This window comes from Balaenoptera musculus, chromosome 5, assembly GCF_009873245.2.
Source record: "Balaenoptera musculus isolate JJ_BM4_2016_0621 chromosome 5, mBalMus1.pri.v3, whole genome shotgun sequence".
Classification (NCBI taxonomy): Eukaryota; Metazoa; Chordata; class Mammalia; order Artiodactyla; family Balaenopteridae; genus Balaenoptera; species Balaenoptera musculus.
This window is the reverse complement of record NC_045789.1, coordinates 59,147,214-59,169,872: the sequence shown is the minus strand read 5'-3', so window position 1 is coordinate 59,169,872 and position 22,659 is coordinate 59,147,214. Positions and strand designations below refer to the sequence as shown.

General features: G+C 35.4%; 1 protein-coding gene across 9 annotated transcripts in view; it reads left to right on the top strand.

Annotated features, from left to right (window-relative positions):
- The window catches only part of ADGRL3 (adhesion G protein-coupled receptor L3), an 851,742-nt gene that overhangs the window by 580,631 nt on the left and 248,452 nt on the right, over nucleotides 1-22,659 (top strand). For all 9 annotated transcript variants that reach the window (XM_036853251.1, XM_036853252.1, XM_036853248.1 and 6 more), the window contains one exon: nucleotides 13,139-13,219. In XM_036853251.1, the coding sequence (XP_036709146.1) occupies nucleotides 13,139-13,219 (81 nt within the window). The remainder of the gene's footprint in view (nucleotides 1-13,138; nucleotides 13,220-22,659) is intronic.

Sequence of the window (22,659 nt, the reverse complement as noted above, 5' to 3'; positions counted from 1 at the left end):
GTAGAATAACTCCAGAAATGTACACAAGATACCGGAAAGAGAGATTGCCTGTGGATAGCCATCAGGTTGATTAGATGCTTTCATTTTGTCCCAGTTGAATATATACCATATCCATGTATTAGCTGTTCAAATAATTAGTATATTTAATATGAAAAGGATATTTTTAGAATTAAAATAAAGACCAATTATTATATTGTGTCTTAGTTTTCTATCACTGCTGGAACAAAGTACCACAAACTTAGAGGGTTAAACAATGCCAATTTATTACTTTATATTTCTCTAAGACAGAAGTTCAACACAGGTCTTATTTGGCTAAAAGTAGTTCTTTATGTAGACTCTGGAAAGGATCTTTGTCTTTATTAGTTCTAGAAGCAGCCCCAATTCCTTGGTTCTGGTCCCCTTCCTCCATCTTCAAAGCCAGCAATGGCTTATCTAGTGTTTCTCACGTTGCACCACTCTGACTTACTCTTCTGCCTCCCTTTTCGACTTTCAAGAACTACTGTCATAAGGATAATCTCCCCATCTCAACCATAATCACATCTGCAAAGTCCCTCCTGCCGTATAAAATAACATACTTACAGATTCTGAGGATTAGGAAGGACCAGTGTTCTATCTACCATAAGCTATAAGCAAAATATCTGAGGAAGCTATAATTCCTAAATCAGAATTGCTCTGGAAGAGAAGGAGGCTTAGGAACAGCCTCTTGTATGTCCTGTGCTAATTGACCAACTGAAGTTATTGACCTCTGTGTTCATGCTAACATCACAGTTCTGCTCATTAGGTTCACCTGTGTTTTTTCTAAACTAGCTTTTCACAGCTCCTCACCCTGAATACACACCTTCAGTGGAATAGGGCTGAATATTAACTACTTCAATAGTAAAATATTTTCTCCTCATTCTACTGTATGCAAAACATGGGCTTAGTACAATGATGATAAACAATAGGAAAGATGTGAGTGTGCATGTGGGGAGGAGAACTGCTTCAAGTGTCTTTTTTCTTTTTCTTTCTTTTTTTTTTTAATTAATTAATTAATTAATTTTTGGCTGTGTTGGGTCTTCGTTTCTGTGCGAGGGCTTTCTCTAGTTGCGGCGAGCGGGGGCCACTCTTCATCGCGGTGCGCGGGCCTCTCACTATTGCGGCCTCTCTTGTTGCGGAGCACAGGCTCCAGACGCGCAGGCTCAGTAGTTGTGGCTCACGGGCCCAGCTGCTCCGCGGCATGTGGGATCTTCCCAGACCAGGGCTCGAACCCGTGTGCCCTGCATTGGCAGGCAGACTCTCAACCACTGCGCCACCAGGGAAGCCCTCCTTTTTCTTTTTTCCAGCTTTTGGAATCACAATGATTCAAGGAGATCTGTATTACTGACCCGTACCCTTTTTAAGACCTCCATTAAAATTTTAAAAAATGTCTGGGGAAGGCTAATATAGTTAACCTAGTGTTAAGTAGAACATAGTGTTTTGCTCATTGTTTGAGAAAAGTGATTTTAGAGTCCTGATTGTTCTGTGATTTAGTCTTTTATTAATGTAAACACTTAATTTTAGGTTAGCCTGGAAAAGGACTAAAAATTTCTAATGTTTCAGAAATTTAGTATATTTGCCTCTCTCCACCCTCCTAGGTCTATTTATAGGGTGTGGAGGCAGTAAGCTACATAGTAAGAACATGGTCTCTGGACTTGAAACCTGATTCCCACACACACTGTTGCATAACCTTTGAAAATCCACTTAACCTTATAAAGCTTTAGTTACTGCATTTTAAAAATGGGAAGCAATGTTTACCTCACATGGTGCTTCTTAGTATTAGTCTCTTAGAAAATTAGAAAATAACTCTTCTTATTACTATGATCTTCAGTTTCCAAAGTGTGCATTCCTGTTTATTTTTGAAGAATTATAAAAACTAGAAATTCAGGAAAGATAAATGCTCTGATTTATTTTTCTTTTTCTATTCTGTTTCTAGTTTACTTTTGTAAGGCTTGCTACAATAGGTTTTTGAGACTTCAAGGAATAATTCTGAAGTGATGCTTCCAAAATTCAGTGTTTATCGTTTTAACTACCAAGTCTGTTTTTCATGCTTGTGAAAGAAAGGAAAGCATTTGTATGGCTTACAAGATAGAGTCCCCTCTATATCTGTGAGCACCTGAAATTCATCATTGATATAAAACATTCCTCAGTCCAACATAATTTCAGCCCTAGGACCAATGAGGTATTTTGCAGGCCAACAGGTTTCATTTCTTTCAGACTGGCTGATTTCTTCCTGACAATTGCTTCATTGAATTTTACATTAAATTCATTTCACAATGTATCTTCCTAATTTTTAGGTATCATAATGGTATTGTGGTTGTTTTTAAAGAACTCATATTTTATAGACACATACTCAAATAATTTACAGATGAAATTATATGATGTTTGGGATTTGCTTCCCCTTATTCTGGGATGGGGAAAGAGGCATAGGAGGAGAACGGTGAAACAATATAGGCCCTGAATTAACCATTGATGAAGCTGGATGATAAACATGTGTAAAGGTGGAAAACTTGTCCCTTTTCCCCTTCTAAATTCTTTGGCTGGTCTAATAATTAAATTGACATAAAGATTAGCCAGAGAAAAACAGATTTGATTTTGTTTGTACTGGAGCCCAAAAAAAATATGACTCAAAGAATTGACCATTGTAAGACAAAGGGGTTTGGACTTGGGGTAGTAAATTAGTGAAGAAGTAACAGGGCTTCTTTATGCAGCTTTCTCAGCCCTGAGTTCTGTATCTGGGATAACGATGCCTTCTGTCCTCCTCGTGCAGAGAGGATACCTTTCACATGGGAGATTTATTTCCTGCTTTCAGGGAGACAAAGAAGGGTCAGAGGGTCTTTCTTGTACCATTTGTTTCTCAAGTAACTTTAATTCAAAATAATCAATATGCCAGAGTGGCATGCTTTGGGGTGATATATTCTGTTCCCCTTCACATGTATTTTTTATTCTTTCATTTTTTTGTACATTTTTGAATTTTTACATTATTTTTAATCATCTTTTCTGCCCACCCTCCTTTGTGGGTCCCTGTCTCCTAGCCCTCTCACTTATCTGATCAGCAGGCATCCCCTCATATCATTCCTTCTGATTCCCCGTGCCTGCCATACTCTTTCACTAGACTACTAATTGCTGTTCCCTCAGTCTCATCTTTCTCCAGGTACTGTTCTTCCCTCACTTCACTTACCTCCGTTCGATGCTATTGTTGTACTCTTTTCTCTCACCTCTATCAAGGTACATATCATACTTCCCTGCAATTTCTTAACCCTGCATCTAAGCTGAAGTCTCTCTTTGGAGCATTGTATTATCTTGTTCATACGGTATTGTTAATACTGGTCACAGAGTGGGAGTGGGTACTGAAGAAATATTTGCTGGAAGAACTACACACACACACACACACACACACACAACACAAGAAAGTTACCTTTGCTCCAAATTACTCCATTTGTTTTCTTTGTGGCAAGAAATACCCACTGGAGAGAAGCCCGTTAGTGACCTTTGTACCTCCATCAATGACTTTATATCCTCAATAAGAAGTCAAGCATGTAGTTGTTTCTCTGCTACTTCATATTTTACTAAAGTCACTGAAAATAAGTGTGAGTAATAAGATGAAGGGGGAAAAGGAAACCAGAGTGAAAAGATAGGTGTTAAATTGACAACTTTACAACTCTTTTCTTTGATGATTACTTTTGATTGGTGTTTATATCTGCACCTGAAAGCTGACTTTTTGGATGTCAGATGGTTATAGTCAGACTGGGATTTAAAGACAAAAAAAGCAAGCTGTTGTAATGTTAGGCACACCCAATTTTCCATCAGCACTACCAACACATTGACCTCTGGTATTTTTTTGTAGCTGAAATTATTTTCAACAAAAAATTAAACTTTTTTTGAGGAGTCTCATTTACTTTCAGAGTATTTGAAAAACTTTAGAAAAATCCCATATGCCGTTCTTAAATGTAGTTTAGTATAGGTTTCCACATTCCACATGGAATCATTATTATAATAGGGCAGAGAAATGCAGAGATGTAACTTGCTATCATTCTAAAGCTTGTAAAAGGAAAATGGCAATATCATTAAAAACCCCATGTTAAAAAATGTGAGATCTCTTTTATTGTTTTTAAGGAGGGGGAAATGTCATATCTCTAGAGGAAATAATTAAAATCAGAAGTTGAAAATTTAAAGGAAACGAACGAAAAGAAGGCATGAAATCTGCCTGGAGGGCCATAAACTATTAAACTTGTTTACAGCACTATATAGAAGATGAGGAAAATTTGAGTTGAAAAATAGTATAACTGGAGAAACCAATGGGGACTTTATGGTAGTAAAATGTGTTTTTACTTTAGGAACAAAGTTGTGTTCATTTTCCCAATTACATATCACCGTATTTTATTTATGTCTTCTTTTACTCATTGGTCATTGGTGTCATTATTAATATGTCTATGAATATGTGTAAAATTTGAAATAAATGTTAGGCAAAAGCATCTGCAACCAGCACATTTTTTTCTTTCATTCTTAATTAATAGAATTAGATTTGGACTCTTATCTATACTTTTATCTTTTTACAATTTCCTATAAAAGTCAGATAATATCTCTTGCCTTTTCTTGAACTCTTCAAAATCTATTCATAGAAATTAAATTAGGCCTTCCCGATCACTCTATTTAAAATTGCAACCTGCCCCTCCCACTTCAGATCCCCTTTAGCCTGTTCTAATTTGTTTCCATTGCCCTCAGCATCTCACACATATAATATTTACTGTGTTAAACGCTTACTGTCTGTCTTCCCCTACATAAGAGTGTGGATTATCATTTATTTTGTTGTGTGATGTATGCCAACCGCCTAAGAAGGCACCTGTCACATATGAGGCACTCAGTTAATATTGTTTGGTGAATTAATGAATGAAAGAATGAATTTAGCATAATAATAATAATAGCTAAAAATTCTAAGTGCTTTGCTGCATACCATGCACTGTTCTAATTACTACATATGTATACATTTATCTAATTTTCAAAACACCTCTATGAGGTCAGTGCTATTATAATCCCCATTATACAAATGAGGAAATCGAGGCACATAGAAGTTAAACAGCTTGATAATTGCTGGCTAATAACTTATATGGTTAATAATTCTATGGCTAAAATGTGGCAGAGTCCAAATACCAACACTGGCAGTTCTGTTTCCTGGGCATGATCTTACCTGTTATGCTAAGTTGCCTTTAGTTTATAGACATAGCCAAATCGAAAAAAAAAATTCATATTTTTATAAATAAATAGTTTTCAACCCTTTTAATGTATCAACAACCTGAAAGCTCATGGCCCACACACCTTGAAAATAATTGCTTGCTAAGTAAGGCTTCAGAAGTAAGAGAGGGTTGAGGGCAGTTTTCTGCAGGCTAGCTGCATTCCCTTTCTTACTGTCCTCTGACATCACTCTTGACAACCACCACCTTGATTTGACTTTTGAAAGTCACCAATTTATCGAGATGTCAGTTTCCTTATTCTAAAATGTAGGTTTGGGATTATAAGATATCAAATGTCTTTCTCCCTCCAAACTCTATGGTTCTAAAAATGTATTGCTGTGCTCTGATGTGCAAGTAAAGTATTGACAGTAGAAAGAGGAAAAAAAAAATCCTTTTCCTGTACTTGGTGCCGGTCAAGTCCTTTCTATGTTTGAACTTTAGTAGAAATTGCACAGAATTCCTCAATGAAATAGAAATTAAATGAAAGTTGAAAAAGAGATTGAAAGTAGAAAAATAATGGCTTTTCCAAAATCCATAATGGCCTTTTGGGTTCTACTAACCAGCATCCTTAAATCTTCTACATCTTTGGCATACCTAACACTGGATAGTTCACACATTTTCATTTCAGAACGTGAGCAGCTCTTTCTTTGTTTTCGTTTTTTTGGCCAGATCATTTTTTTCCTTCTACTCTCTCAATGTGGATGAACTGTACAACTTCTGACCCAAACCCTATGCTTTATTTTTCTATGTTCATTTGGGGAGATTATTCCCTTCCCAGATTTCACAATTGTCTTAATATTAATTATTTCAGGTCTCATCAATCCTGATTAACTAGACTATCACCTTAAAATGAACAAACAAGCAAACAAGCAAAAAGCCCTGAAAAACATCTCTGTGATAGTGGAAGCCTCATACATTCCTAATGAAAAGTAAAATGGTATAGCTTCTTTGGAAATCAGACTGACATTTCCACAAAAGTTTTTACATGGAGTTTACCATACGACCCAACAATTCCACTTCTAGGTATGTGTATTCAAGAAAAATGCAACATATGTCCACACAAAAACTTGTAAATGAAGGTTCATTGCAGAATTATTCATAATAGTCAAAAAGTGGAAATTATCCCCAAAGTCCATCAACTGATTAATGGATACAAAAAATATGCTATGTTTTTACAATGGAATATTATTTGGCAGCGTAAAGGAATTAAGTACTGATTCATGCTACCATGTGGAGCCTTTAAACTTAAATTGAATGAAGGAAACTGATCACAGAAGACTATATATTTGTATGATTCCAATTACGTGAAATGTCCAGAACAGGTAAATCTCTAGAGATGGAAAGGGGATGAGTGGTTGCCCAGGACTGGGGTGGGTTTGGAGGAAATGGGGAGTGACTGCTGAGAGACTTCAAATTTCTTTTTATGGTGATGAAATTAGTCTCAAATCGATTGTGGTAGTGGTTGCACAAATCTATGAATGTACGAAAAACATTGAATTGTATATTTGAAATGGATGATATATTTGAATTGTATATATATATAAATTATATATCAGTATATATTTCATATAAATGGACACATATATACACGTATGTATGTACATACGTGTATATATATAAATGCATATATATGACATCTTCATGCAAATATATCATTTACCTACACTAAAAATTGAATAAAATCTAATTCATAAGCTACCCACCCATTACCCTGTTGCCATTATTCTTCTAGACTCCTAAGCAATGAACCAAGAAGCATTTTTTCCTCCCACTTTTTAATTCTTTGTAATTCTTTTATGAAATCTGTCATTAAGCAATGCTTATTCCTTTGGTAATTACTTTGTAGGGACTTAAAGATAAAATGACATGTGAATAGCAACACCAGGAAACTCTGTCCCCTAAAATGCATGTCCTATAAATTCAATCTTTAAAATTTAAATTCTGCAGCACAAAATAATTAAATACAAGAGTCTATAGATGAATTTTAACCTGGGAATATACTTCTTACAAGAAACAAAGATCACAGGGCCTCACCAAAATATTATTATCAGTGTGTCTAGCTCTAAGGAGCTAGTAAGGTAGACTCAATAACTAATAATTACAACAATAAAGGTCAAAAAAGCTAAATGAAAGTCATCAAGAAAATTTAGAGATTTTATTCAAAATGGGGAAAATAGAATACTTACACAATGAAATATTCTTATAACCAAAATATAGAAAACTTCAAAAATAATTTATTCCTATTTATTAAAAAGCAATTCAAACAAAAAGCAATCCATTTAAAATACATAAAGACAAACTATTTAAAATATTTATTCTCCAAATTGGTTTATAGAATTAATGTAATTCTAATAAAATCTCAATATGATTTTTTACTTTAAAATTTAGAAAAAAATGCAATAAAATTCAGAAGGAAAAATAAGCAGATATGTATCTTTTTTAATTTGGAAAAGTAAGGACAAAAGTAAAAAGAGCACATCACATATTTAGATATACAAAGCTGTGGTTATGAGGACCAGGTGAGACTAGTATAAGACAGTCAAATATGGTGGAAAATGTGTCATATTTTTAAAACATGTGTTTGTCATGCTTTTTACCTCTCTATGCTCTTTTTGAGCTCCCACTTTGCATTGCATTTTTTGCTGAATATTATTCACCATAAAGTCCAAGAGAAATTTTTATGAAAGTTATTTATGGTTTTAACTGTTTATTATTATTACTATTATTTTGCATTAATTCTTAATATTCTCTCTTAATATTTAATTTTTGTCATTTTAATTACAATGAGTCTTGGCATGATCCTCTTTCAGTTGATCCTGTCTGGGAGTCTCTGTGCTTCCTGTACATGGATGTCTGTTTCATTTCCCAGGTTAGGGAAGTTTTCAGCTACTATGTCTTCAAATATTTTCTCTGTCCCTTTCTCTCTCTCTTCTCCTTCTGAGACTCCTGTGATGAGAATTTTAGTACACTTGAAGTTGTCTCAGAGACCTCTTAAAATGACTTCATTTCTTTCTATTTTTTCAGTTCAGCTTTGGTGATTTCCATTACTATACCTTACAGCTCACTGATCTGTTCTTCTGTATCATCTAATCTGTTGATTCCTTACAGTGTATTTTTTATTTAAGTTATTGTATTCTTCGGGTGTGTTTAGTTCTTCTTTCTGTCTTCTGTTTGTTCAACTTCTCTCTGTGTTCATCCATTCTTCTCCTGAGTTCTTTGATCATCTTTATGATCATTACCTTAAAATAAACTCTTTATCAGGTAGATTGCCTATCTCTACTTCACTTAGTTCTTCTTCTGAGGTTTTATCTTATTCCTTCCATTGCAACATGTTCCTCTGTCGCCTCATTTTGCCTAATTTGCTGTTTTTATTTCTATGTATCTGGTAGGTTGGTTACATTTCCCAACCTTGGGGAAGTGGCCTTTTGTAGGAGGCATCCTGTGCATCCCAGCAGCACACTTCCCTCTGGTCACCAGAACTATATACTCTAGGGATGTCCCCTTTGTGGGCTGCATGGATCCTTCTGTTATGGAGGGCTGACTACGGTGGGTGGTCTGGTAGGTGTGGCTGGCCCCTGGTCCAGTTGGTTGCCAGACCCTGCGGAAGCTGGGAGCTGCTGGTTGGCAGGGCTGGGTCGTGAGGCTGCTCACTGCAGAATGCCACAGGGTCCTGGGGCTAATACTGACCCACTGGTGGGCAGAGCCAGGTTCTGGGGTGGGTGGTTTCAGGGCTGGGGTTCACAGATCTACTGTCAGCCTGCTGGTAGGTGGGCCGGTTCCTGACATGGCTGGCTGTGGGTTCTGGGGTGACCCAAATCTGGTGTCAAGCCTCTGGTGGCTGGGACTGGATCCTGGGCCACTGGCTGAGGAGCCCAAGGTGTTACAAAGCTGGTGTTGGGGGGACTTCCCTGGTGGTGCAGTGATTAAGAATCCACCTGCCAATGCAGGGGACACGGGTTCACGCCCTTATCCGAGAAGATCCCACATGCCGCGGAGCAACTAAGCCTGTGTGCCACAACTACTGAACCTGTGCTCTAGAGCCTGTGAGCCACAACTACTGAGCCCGCATGCCACAACTACTGAGCCCGCATGCCTAGAGCCCGTGCTCCGCAACAAAGAGAAGCCACCGCAGTGAGAAGCCTGCGCACTGCGATGAAGAGTAGCCCCTGCTCACCACAACTAGAGAAAGCCTATGTGCAGCAATGAAGACCCAAAGCAGCAAAAAATAAATAAATAAATAAATTAATTAATTAATTAATTAAAAAAAGCTGGTGCTGGTGGGCAGGGCCAGGGCCCAAGTGATCTTAAGGCTGGTGCTGGCCTTTTGGTGGATTGGCTGGGTCCTGACAAAGCAGGCTGCAGGGCTTTGGTGGTCCTGGGGCCGGTATCTGCTGCTGATGGGCAGGGCTGGGACCCAGGGTCTCTGGCTGCAGAGACCTGGGGGTTCCCAGGTCTAGTGTCTGTGCAGTAGTATGTAAGCCCAGATCCTGGGCCCTCTGGTGGACAGGGCCATGTCCTGAGATGGCTGTGGGCTCAGGGGGTCTTAAGGCAGCCTCACCCAGTTAGTTACTTGTCCTGATGCCTCCTAGTACTGGTGCAAACAAGCTGGTGGGCAGACCAGGTCCCAGTGCTAATAGGCTAGAGGGAAGATTCCAAAATGGCATTTACCAGTACCAGTGTCCGCGTGGAAGAATGAGCTCCCCAAAATGGCTTCCACCAGTGTCTTTATCTCCACGGTGAGCTTCAGTTGCCTTCTGCCTCTTCTGCAGGCTCTCCAAGATCAACTGGTGGGTCTGACCCAGGCTTCTTTCAACTTACTGCTTCTGCCTTGGGTCCTGGAGCATGTGAGATTTTGTGTATGTTCTTTAAGAGTGGAGTCTCTATTTCCCACAGCCCTCTGGCTCTCTGGACACTAAGCCCCACTGGCCTTCAAAACTAAATGTTCTGGAGATTTGTCTTCCTGGTACAAGACCCCCCGGCTGGGGAGCTTAATGTGGGGCTCAGACCTCTCACTCTTTGTAGAGAACCTCTGCAATTGTAATTATCCTCCCCCTTGTGGGTCACCCATCCAGGGGTATGGCTCTTGACTATATCGGGATTCCACCTACCCCTACGTGTCTCGTTGTGGTTCCTTCTTTATATCTTTAGTTGTAGAAGATCTTTTCTGCTAGTTTCCAGTCTTTGTCATCAATAGTTGCTCTGAAAATAGTTGTGATTTTGGTGTACCTATGGAAGGAGGTGAGCTCAAGGTCTTCCTACTCCCCCATCTTGGCCAAATTCCTTTTTTTAGTAATTCTTTATGAAGGGGGTGGGACTTTGAGAGACAATGAATTTTTTTTCAAACTATGCACAGCATCTCCCCATGTTTCCATATGCCCTTCCTGATGATGACAGATTACTACCCTGAGAATTGTTGCCTTAGATTTCTTATCTATTAGTTAGTTATCCTTAGTTAGAAGTATTGCCTACTAGAATGGTTTTTTTTTTTTTTTTTTTTTTTTTTACCTTTTATGTGTTTTTGTGGAGATAAATGTGTGAATACCACTGATCTAAAGTGTGGCAGCAATCTTTTTAAGAATTTGGTTAATTTAATCAATCAACAACAACCTCCATAATTTCTAGTTTTTATTCTGTAGATCAGAAATTTCAGTTACCAGGTTGGAATCCATTACCGCATTTCTCACCTTTCTCTAAGGCTTAGAATCCCCGTCAATGCCTACCACTGTGACTTTCCCTGCCATCCTGCATCCTGCAGTTTGCTAGATTTCTCCTTGGAGAGAGAATGGAAATTATGGCAAACCCGGTTCAGAATTTGACCATCAATAACCCCCATTCCATTCCACTGCCTCTTTGATATCCCCATTTTCCCTTAGGGATATACACATTGTGAACTTGTGCTGCCTAAATAGGTACCCATGTTGAGCACTGTTGAGGTTACATGCTTATCTCAAGAACAAAGTCAAATGTGGCATTTAAAGGGACTGTTTACTTCATTATAAATGTAGAGGTGACAGTTCCAAAAGCAGTTCCTTGTCAGAGTTTAATCACTAAAATCTATACGCATTATTTTCAGGTTTAATATACCTTCTTTGAGAAAAATATTATGATATAGGTGAAACCACTTGAAATTTGAAGTCAAAATATGACTGGCCTTGCTGTTTACTATCTGCATGTTAGTTACTTAGTCTCCTCTGCTTGTATCTTTGATTTAAAAATGTGTGTGTACTAATGTATTACCTACCTTTAAATCCTTATAGTGATATTGGTTGCATAAAAGGAGATGATGTATGTATGAATGCATAGTGGTTATTATTATAATATGTAGTAAAAGCCATGTTCCTTGGTTTGACATGAAATCAATACGATTTTGTATGCTGATGTTATTTTGAACCACTATAAAGTGAAAGATTCTTATTTTCATTTACATGATCAATAAAGTTTCAAACCAATTCATTTGTAATGACACAAGACCTTAAAAGTAAAAATGTTTTTGCAACCAAGTATGCCACAGAGGTAAACATCAGGTGTTTTTATAATTAAGATAATCTGAAGTTTTTAATAAGCTATATTACACATGGACTGCTAGCGGTGCACAGTCGCTGTCATTTCTTTTATAATAGTGCTTTTAGTATTCCACTGAAACATGACCAGTGAAAGCATAATATTCTTAGTTACCATTATGAGGAGCTCTGTATATTACAGCCTCTCCACTGTGTCTGCTGTTAGCTAGAAAAATGCTGGGAGCAATAACAGCTACTATCAACAGGGAGCCATATTAATTATTTGAAATGTGCCTCATAAGAGAAATCAGCAGAGTTTATTACAAGTTGAATATTCCTTGAAACAGGAAGGTTACTCTAACTGTTATCATAATCTATGTATCGTTAACTTTCCTTGTTTAGGAAAAGAGATTAACAGCCCTGTAGATTGCTATAGTAAATGTATAAAATATAACTGCATATTCCCATTATAGAAAGAAAGCGGTGGGTTCTGTACTTTTACCCAAACCTTCTTTCTATAAAGTAGCTTTAGAAATTGAACTCTGTAATTATGCTTTCTTGCCTTAAAATCCTAATTGCTTACTGGATTATCAGTATACAAGCTATAGCTACTTTGAGCATTAGAAAACTCTTTTGTTTTGAAGCTAGCAATTTTTTTCAGTCAGCGTCTAGTCCTTCAAATCAACTTTAACTCATGAGACAGAAAATGTATTACAGATATGCAAGTGAGCTGGCAGAATGCTTTACAAGAAACAGAGAGTGAATCCATCTACCTGCTTTTTTATATTGTGGTTAGTTATTTTTTCATCAAATACAATAAGCAAGTAGGAGTAGTTTTCTACTCAAATAATAAGTAAAAAGTTTAAAAGTAATCATAAAAATAAGGTATAAATTAATTAGGGTTGTAAAGTTATCTAAATCAGTGCTATTCAAAGTGTTATCTGACATAGATGCCAGTCTGCAGACCATTTATTACTGATCTGCAGTGAAATAAATGCAAAAATTAAGAGTAAATGTTTAGAAACACTTAAAGCAAATTGATAGAGTACTTAATGTCTGTTTAATAATGAAAAATGGGGACTTGTATTTTGTCTTTGTTTTTAGTTTTTGCATTTCATTTTTCTTGTCAATCATTTTTATTGTATTTTTTAAAGCGTCACTCAACAATAAACTTGTGATTTAACAACAACAACAAAAGTAGATGGCTTAAGAAGGACTGATTTATTTGGTTGATGTTTGGATGACACATAATGATTCTGTGTTTGGATAGATCTGTCTGCACTCTATAATGGTTAGTAATTCAGTGTGAAGAGAGATGTATGACATCATAAAACCAAAAAAATGTAAAAAGACATAATTATAATATCTTAACATTTATTTTTGGGTCCACAGGACAGGCACATCATGGACAGGTACCATACATCTCTCCACCAATTCACCTTGACTCTGAGCTAGAAAGACCCCCTGTTAGAGGTGAGTTGTATTCTTTTTTTTTTTTTTAGTTTAAAGAAAAAGAAATTTATTCATTCTTTGTTGAAGACAATTAATTAAATTAAAGATAACTATAAATATGTATCTTACAATGCAGTGCCTATTTAAAAAACAGGAGGAAAATGGTGTGTAAGGAATAGAATAACAGAAAGAGTAAGTCTTATTTATAATAAGATGTGAAATATTGTTTTGAGAAATGTTTGTAAACCAAATAAGAAATGAGGATCCATAGTGGAAGACTAGTTGAAAACCAACCTAGATTTAGAGATTACCAGATAACCGTTACTTTTTTTTATTGGAAATTTCTTCTTCTACTATCCTTTTTTATTTTTAAATAAATTAAGATGTCTTAATCTAAGTCGTATTGACAGATTTATTTCCTTGCAAAGTGATATATTTTATTATTATTCCTTTTAAAAGTCATTTTATTATTAATATGATAATTTAGTTTTAAAGTATATAAATTAAAATTATGTATTTAAATTGATGCCATCTGTTTAAAGATTTTTAAAAATAACGAGTCATACAAAATAGAAGTTAAAAGTAACATTTATCTCATAATCTAAATACAGAATTTATCTTCCTACTTTTTAAAATTAATGAGTTTTAAATGTTTTATAATGTTCAAACTAATGTAATAATAGACAAACTTTTAATTTTATAAATACCAAATATCCTAAGGTTAATTTTTCAGTTTAAAGTAATATGGTATATTTTCTTTTTTTTTTTTCAAAGGTGAACATAGATTCATTTTTATTTTATTTCATTTTTTAAAAACATCTTTATTGGAGTATAATTGCTTTACAATGGTGTGTTAGTTTCTTCTGTATAACAAAGTGAATCAGCTATATGTATACATATATCTCCATATCTCCTCCTTTCCTCCCCTCCCTCCGACTCTCCTCACTTTGTCCCAGTGGCATGGTATATTTTCTTATACTTTCAGTAGTATACAATAAAAGTCATTAGATCTGACTTTTATGAGCATGTTTTCTATACATGCTATTTCCTCTTCCAGGAGTCTCTTACCTTTTCTTTTCTACCCAATAAGTTTCTACCAGTGTTGCAATGCTCTGCTTTACCTTCAGTTCCTCTGTTAAGCCTTCCCGTGTACTAGGCAGGAGCTAAGTACATGCCTCTGTCCTCCAGATATCCCCTGTGCTTGCCTCAGTTATTATACCTAAAACACTGCATTTTATTTTTCAGCTTGAATGTTCCCTTTCTCTTCTGTAAGATCCTTGAGGGCAAAGAGTGTCATAATTATTATTTCTCCTCCAGCCACTGGTCTGTGCTTGGCGCATAATAGGAACTCATACAATGATTTCTGTCTAAGTGACTGAAAGTGAAGGTGACAACCTAAATTGTGAAGGATGTATCCTCATTTTTCAAGAAGAAAACTGAGCAGGGACAATCAGAGAACCTTACAAAGAGGAAGCAGAATGAACCAAAATATGTATATGTGAAAGTTGTGATATTTTTAAGGAAATGTGCTGAGCGTACAGTAAAATGGGAGCAGTTTTAGAGGAAGAGACTGGGAAGATGTAATGAGGGAGATTGTGAAGGATTCTGTGTCTCATGCCAAGGAGTTTGTATTTTATCCTGGAAAAAAATCATCAAATATTTTTAATTTTTTAAAAAATTTTCCTAAGTTAGTGGGGTGTTACATCATAACAGAATCAGTTCTTGTTATGAGAAAAGTATCTCTGAAATCAGTGTAGATGATGAAAGATTGACAGAGGGAGGCCATTTCAGTAATCCAGGTAAAAGATGATTGGGAAATTAGTTAGGAGCGTGTTGGCGGCAATGGTAGGGTCTGAGAAGTGTTTTGAAGAGACATGGCATTGGCTGAACTGATACAGGGAAAAGAGCAGAAATGCCTCTAAGGTTTCTATATTGATTAACTACTTGGATGCTTATGACATAATTTCTCATCATGAGGAAGAGATGAATTTTAAATGGATGCCTTGTTTTAGACATGTTAATTCTTAGTAGAATGTTGTTCCCACCAAAGATGGAGATCTATTTATGCAAGTTGGTGACCTTAATATAATTCAGTTCTTCAGACATGATCCCAGTATGATTTGGGAAGAATACTATAAAGTCATGGGTGTGACAGTGTAATAATCTACTCCAAAAGTTAGTGGCTTAAAACAGGAAACATTTTTATAGTTCTCATAGTTGGTTGAATCTCATATGTGCTGACTTGACTGAGGCTGGATGTTTAGTAGTTAGCAGGCTGGTTGGATTTTCAGGGGAGGAAACTCATTCACATGTTTGGTAGTCACCTTGATGTCATCTGCAGTGATGGCCATATGGCTCTCATCTTCCAGCAGGCTAGCCCCAGCTCATTCCCATTGTGACAGGATTCCCTGCAATGAGTAGGAAAGTCCCAAAGTTCAGGTATTGTTTAAGACTCTACTTGTGTCATGTTTGTTATGTCCCATTGGCCAAAGCCAGTCACATAGCCAACCCTAGACTTAAGAAATGGGCTCCATCTCTTGATGGAGGAACCACAATCCAAAGGACCATGGATACAGGAAGGAGAGGAATTTGGGCCATTTCAACCTACTGTAGCTAGGCAGATAAAGAGTAAAATAAATTTAGAATGAAATAAGACAAAAATTGAGTGATAAAATGAAGGGATTTATAGCCAATAAACTTAAACTTGGGAGTTCTAGACCTTTCTTATCTTTAATTTCCTCAACTACCACACAGAAGTTCAGAAATAAGAACTCCTCACAGTGTCTTTGTGAGGATTAAGGATGATACAGAATAGAGTCTGGCATCTGGTAAGCCCTAGATAATATGTGGCTATTACTATCGATACGAACTTTGGGGTTTGCTGTTGTGACATATGGGAAGAGACTGGGCCTTGGAGCCAGGCAGACCTGCATGGCCTTAGACAGCTTCTGTCTATCAACTGTAAAACAAGTTTTTAAGGATGATTAAGTGAAACAGTTAGTGTCAAGTTCCTGGCAAATAACCTGACATAAACTAGACCCTGAAGAGTTAGTAGGCAAGTAGGCATTATTAAGAGCTTCACTTTAAAGCGGCATCATCTTAGTAAAAGTAGTGATGGTATTGACCTGGTGAAGAATGATTTACTAGAATCCAGCAGTGATCTCTGCTTTTTATCTACCTCAAATTGTGCTCTCTACCTTAGAAGAATTGTCTTGATAACTTCTAGTTCTCACATAGTTCCTCTACATGCATTGACCCAGAGACCTTCCTAAACTACTGTGAGTAATGCAATTGCAGTTATAATCATTAGTTCATGTGCCATAGTCCTGTAATTTTCAAAAAAAAAAAATGAACATTTAATTGAATAAATAAAGGGGTTTCTATAAATCACCAAAATAACATTGCAAAAGATCTTGTGCTTTTTTTTCTTAAAACTATCTAATATTTTATTTGAAAACAAATATTGGAAATGGTAAGAGTTGGCAATATCATTGCTTTGGAAACACAAAGTATTTCCTTTCAACTTTCAACTCTCACCCCTCATCTTCATTTACTGTTTCTAATTATAGTGTACATTTTTTATATTTATGCACAGTCAAATTACACAAATGACCTGTACATTATCTATATCTATGTACAGAGAGGGAATCTCTCATGTATATTATAGGTTTTTATTTGAATTTATACAATAAGATAAATTAGGTTCTTTAAATACTTTGAAATTCTGTCTCTAATAATTTTTGTGTGATTATATAGCAATATCCTTTGAACTACCTGAAAAACCACATTTGCTAACAATTTTTTCTATTTTTCTACTATAATTTTATACATATTGAGAAAATGAGAGCTATGTCTTGATATTCCCCTTCCCCCACTGACCTACAGTTCTGTGTATTCTCTTTCTTTCCCACCCTGTACCTATTTCTACTAGTGTACATGCATGTTCATGTTTTAGGAATTATTGCTTTATATATTAATTCCCTGTGTATTTTACAGACTTGACTATATTTTCATAGGAAAATCATACTTAAGCTTTTTGATATCCATCAAGAGAGCAATACAAAACAATGATTAAAATGTATTAATATAGCTATCAATATTAGAACAGGGAATTTTCAGTAGAATGTATGAATTCTCTAACATACAATTACATATCAGATTGTTTCAGATACTTTGCCATTTTATTCTGTTCTTATCTCAAATATTTTGGATTACTTGGTACCTTTTTTTTTTAACAGTGATTGTGCTTTGAATATTTGAGATAGTGAGCTAATTATTGGTAACTTTGGAATTGTTTTTAAACCTCTATTTAAAAAAATAATTATATAATTATTTTTCAAAAAGTATATGTGTTACATTTTCATTTCTTTTTCATCCCCTTAAGTTCTATATGTAACTTATGAATCATTTTGGTTTTAATCCACATGTCACCATACTACCTCCTTTCTATTCTCTTGATTTCTTTCACTTTTGCACTCACTTTTTAGGGAAAAAATAGTTTGTGAAATTGATGCATTTGTTTGTCAAAATGTATTTCTTTTTTGGTACTGTGTATTTTAATTGTGACCAACATGCTCTTAGTAACCATATGGAAAATGTAGTAACAAGTTACCAAATAACCTTGAATAAAATGTTGAAATCTATATTTCAAAATAGCTGAAGTATATAAATTCAGTGGCACCCACCCCTGATGAGTAAATTTGAGAGATTCTGTTGTTTAATGTGATCATACATGGCATTTGGTCACATAATTTATGACTGTGATAACTTTATATGCATTCTTCAACTTATAGATTTTATTACTGAATAGGAGTGTAAATTCCAATAGTTTACTAGTGCATTAATGTCACAATACATTACAAGGTAATTAACCAGAGCTGCCACTATAAATAGAAAAAATAGTCACAGCCCTCACTATAAACTACTTAATAAAAATAAGATCCTGAGTCAGCATTCACCATTATAGTAATTTTTCTTCCCATACGTCTCATTAATCAGGACTTTTAAAAAAAAATAGTTTCATCTAGAAGCACTATTATTTTTAAACCTTTCATTATTAAAACAAGTTTGTTACAATTTTGTACTTAATTTAATGGGATTATTATATATTTCTGTATGCAAATAAGTTCTCTATGCTTTTCAGACCTATTTCCCAATTTTGTGTGTTATATCTGAAATGAAAGTCTACTTTGTTATTTTTGTAGCAGATTTGTAAATCAGTGCAATGGAATTCTTAGCAGGGCTCATTAGAAGTTGCAATTCTGAAGGACATGTGTCCTCACCAAGGATCCTCTGTCCCTAACCTTTAGTTTGCTTCCTAACTACTCACAAAATACTCTACCCCAAAATCATGTCTGTATTACAGACAGAAGCACTCAATGAAGGTGTTTGGGTGGGAATTTATTTTGGAAGCTGAATTAGAATCCTAAGCAGAGGTGAATATTAGACTCAAATATACCATTTGAGGCACACTCTTCAGTTGAAACTCTGTTGTTTTATTTTTGGTTTGGTTTTGTTTCATTGTTTTTCTATATAATTTGTTGACAGCCTTAGCAGTTAATGATAGAACCCTACCTATGAATTCTTCACAACATCACTAGCAATTCAGTTTAGATAAGTTCCCGTCAATAACCAAGAAAAGACATTAACTTCTGAAAAATGTCCTCCATTTTATTACTAAGGATGATATTTTGAATATTTTGCTACATAAAAATTTGCCAGTTACCAGATACATTCCGCCTTCTAAATATGGTAAGCGACTAGTAATAAAGCTGGTGAAAACAGTACTGTATTTATTCTGTATAGTAATGTGTATAGTCTTCCTTTAGGTAGAATCTTATGTTTGATCAGAAGTCTAATACTAAACACTAATTTATACAGTTGCTAATTGTTGACAGTTACAATTTATACTCTGAAAAAAATCTAAAATATTTGGGCACATTTGGAAAACAGCATCTATTTTTTTAAACTTTTTTTTCTATAATAAAATGACTAATATAAACATGGTTCCATTGGCAGATAATCAATGAACTAGAATAATGCCAGGCATTAAGTTTCATGTGCAAACTAAATTGCATTCAGCACATCCACACACTGACAATATTTTTTTAAGTTCAGAATAAACAGATGGTCCTGCTTGGTACATATATATTAAAAATAAGCTATAGCCAAAGATTCAGCATCACAAACTTGAGATGTTAACAAACGATATTATTTAGTGAAATATAAAAGCATTTGATGTTGATTAAAATAAAATAGGAACAAGACATCTGGCATTCTTATTGAGGAGTCTCCAGGCTTGTCCTTTAAAGTGCTGTGATGGTGTTTTTCTAACTTACCTGGTTAGCAGATATTATATGGTAGAACATAATTTCCTAGCTTTATTCACCCTTAACCCAAGGGAATAAAAATTAAACTTGCATATAACAGAGTACTTTGACCATGTTAAGTAAACACCCTTTTCCTACACTTGCAAATGCCAAGCATTTTTTTGCTGTGTTTAAGTACACTGTGGACACCTACAAGATAGAGGCAGAGAGTATAGCTTGTTATTATTAATGGTAAACACCACTCCCATTCATTAAGTATGTATCTTGTGTCAGACACAGGAAAAAATATTTTATGCATATTGCCTCGCTTAGTCTTACAAGGATCCTATCACTTTTTTCATTCAGACTTCTTGGTCATCATCATTCTATTTCTAGTATCAAGCATAGTACTATCATACTATGAAGTAATACTTGAATTTGGGTTGAATTTAATTGAAGTTAAATTCTAAACTTGATGGTAAAATGTGCTTTTTATTCAATATTGTTAGGAATAAGTAGGAGGGTTTTGTAAATTGTAACATACTTTCCAAATATAATATTGTTGAAAAGCCAACATTTATCATTTGAAATAATTTAGCACACTCCTGCAGGCCCCTTGTGGAAAATAATTCATGTGTTGAGAATAATTATTCCAGAGAGTAGTGTGATCTAGTAGTTTATCACATTAGGTTCCTAGTCAACTTGTCTTGGCATTCTCTCAGTGAGCCTGAATGAGAAGAAGGGAGCTTGTTTGAATTCTCTTTCCCATTGGTTGATGGAATGATAGTCCTAGTATTCAAAGGGTATTAAGTAGAAGCTTGATACTGTTGTGATCTGAACATTTTCCTTCAGGTTCAGTGTGCCTAATGGCGAATCCAGTGATAATGATCCTTGACTTGAATATGACGATTCCTCCATTGGAGCTGTTGTTCAAGGCAAGGGAAAGTCTCCAGGATTAAGACATCTCTAAGAAGCTATGACCAGGGTTCAGTTCTCTGAACTTCACAACTCCCCACACCTCCTAACCACTCCCGGCTTTCTGTGCCCCCTCCTAAGGTTGCTCAATGGCCCAGCTCTCCTAAGACTGCTACCACAGGTTCCAGTACTTACTTCTCTTTGTCTTATTTTGATTTGTCTCATTCCGATCAATGAGAGTAGAGCTGCTTTATCTTGTTGAGGGAGAAAATATTTAGTATTTTCTGAATGTCACAACTTTACGGTGAGGTATTGCTAGTCAATAATAATAACAATAATAATAAGGGCTAATATTGATTATGCAAATTAACCTTAAGTCCTATGTTCAAACTAAAAATTATCCATATGATCCCCTCTCTCCCAATTCCCAAAGAGAGCCAAACATACTATTCTTCAGAATATTACAATAGATACCACCTTTTTAAGTTGACATGGTATGAACACTTAATATTTATACTTAACATTTGTGCCACGCTCTATTCTAAGCACTTGACATGGATTATTATTTCACTGATTTCCCGAATACCATGAATCAGGTAGTATTATTATTGCAACTTTGTGAATGAAAAAACTGAGACATAGAGAGTTTTCTTTAACTTCATAAAGGTCGGACAAGTATTAAGTGTTGGAGCCAGGATTCAAACCTAGGCATCTGTAAAATCTGGTATGGCAGTTTTTCATTTATACAAAAGGAACTGTGACTTAATTTCTAAAACTACATACTATAGCAAGTATTTAGTAATGAAACATATTGTCAGCAAGCAATGAGAGATCTGACCATCCATAGTAGAGTATTTTTTTTAAAAATTCTCACCGTTTCCATTATTCATCTCTAGAACACAATATAAGTAGTTTGAACACTTATGTACTATTTACTACCCAGTAACAGATACATTTTTTGTCTGTTGTCTTTTTCTATAAAATAGAATATCTTTGTTCTACTGCTACTCTGTTACTTTTTACTCTTTTCATAAAATGTCTCACTGTTTCCCTCAAAAGAGGTATCTAATACTGTGTTTTTCAGTATTCTCTCCCCAAAATGGTTATTTATGTAATCACCAGAAAATAATTTTTTACCTGTATACTCAAAATAATTGATTGAATACCAGGAGCAGACAGCAGGCCGATAGTTGTATTAACTGCCACCACTAGAGCCTGGGATGGGGTGAAGAAGGAGTTGGCTTGACCTCCAAATATAGCAGTCACCTGCATCCCTACCTGCTGAATGCTCACAGCTATAAGGTTCCAATTTTTTGCTGTACCCACACAACACATGCATACACAAACACACACACACACACACACTACTCAGGAGTACCTTCTTTAATATAACAATTCTTACTTGACAATAGGTTTAGAAGATAGGTATGATAAAGATAAAATGTATGGTAAATCCTTAAAATGTAAAATATCTTTTACTTTTAGAGTCAATTGCCCGAGATTAGATAAGATCTCTTTTCTCCAGATTCATCTTTTATACCTGGATGGTAGGATTGAGACTATTACAGATACGATCAATGTATCATGAAAAATGAGGAGGGAGAGGATCTTGTTTTCTTAGTTCTAAAAGGCATATTTTTCAGTATGGGAAACATTACTTTGGGTATTATTCATCACATAACACCCCAAACAGCATTGCCTTCACAGTAAGAGACATTTGGCTCCCCCAATGCTAAGAAACACTTTTCTCTTTGTTAGTTATAGCTCTGGGTCCAGCAATTATTTCCAGTTCTTAAGAATTCAGCAAAAAACAATTTCCCTAACTGAAGCAGATAGTCCTGTTAAGTTTAGTATCAGAGTCTCCTGGGTGGAAGAACATGGAAGTATGCAGCTTCAGTTCTAAGCCTCAGATTTCATCCTGATAACCTTAATTTGCTATGTATATGATCTTGGACAAACCCAATAGCCACCGCAACAAACTCTCTCCCAAGATTTTTTAAGTATCAAATACAAAATATGATACTATATGTGAAAGTGCTTCATACCCTGTGGAATGCTATACAAATATTGTTTAATATAATTTAGCAGCAATACTTTATTGCTCTAATCTAAAACTCATTTTAGCTCATATAGATCAAGGAAATAAGTCCTCAAGGGAGTCTGAATGTTCTTATCCTCCTTAAATCCTATTGGCTGAATTATGATACAGTTTCATATTAAAAATAACCATATTTTTCC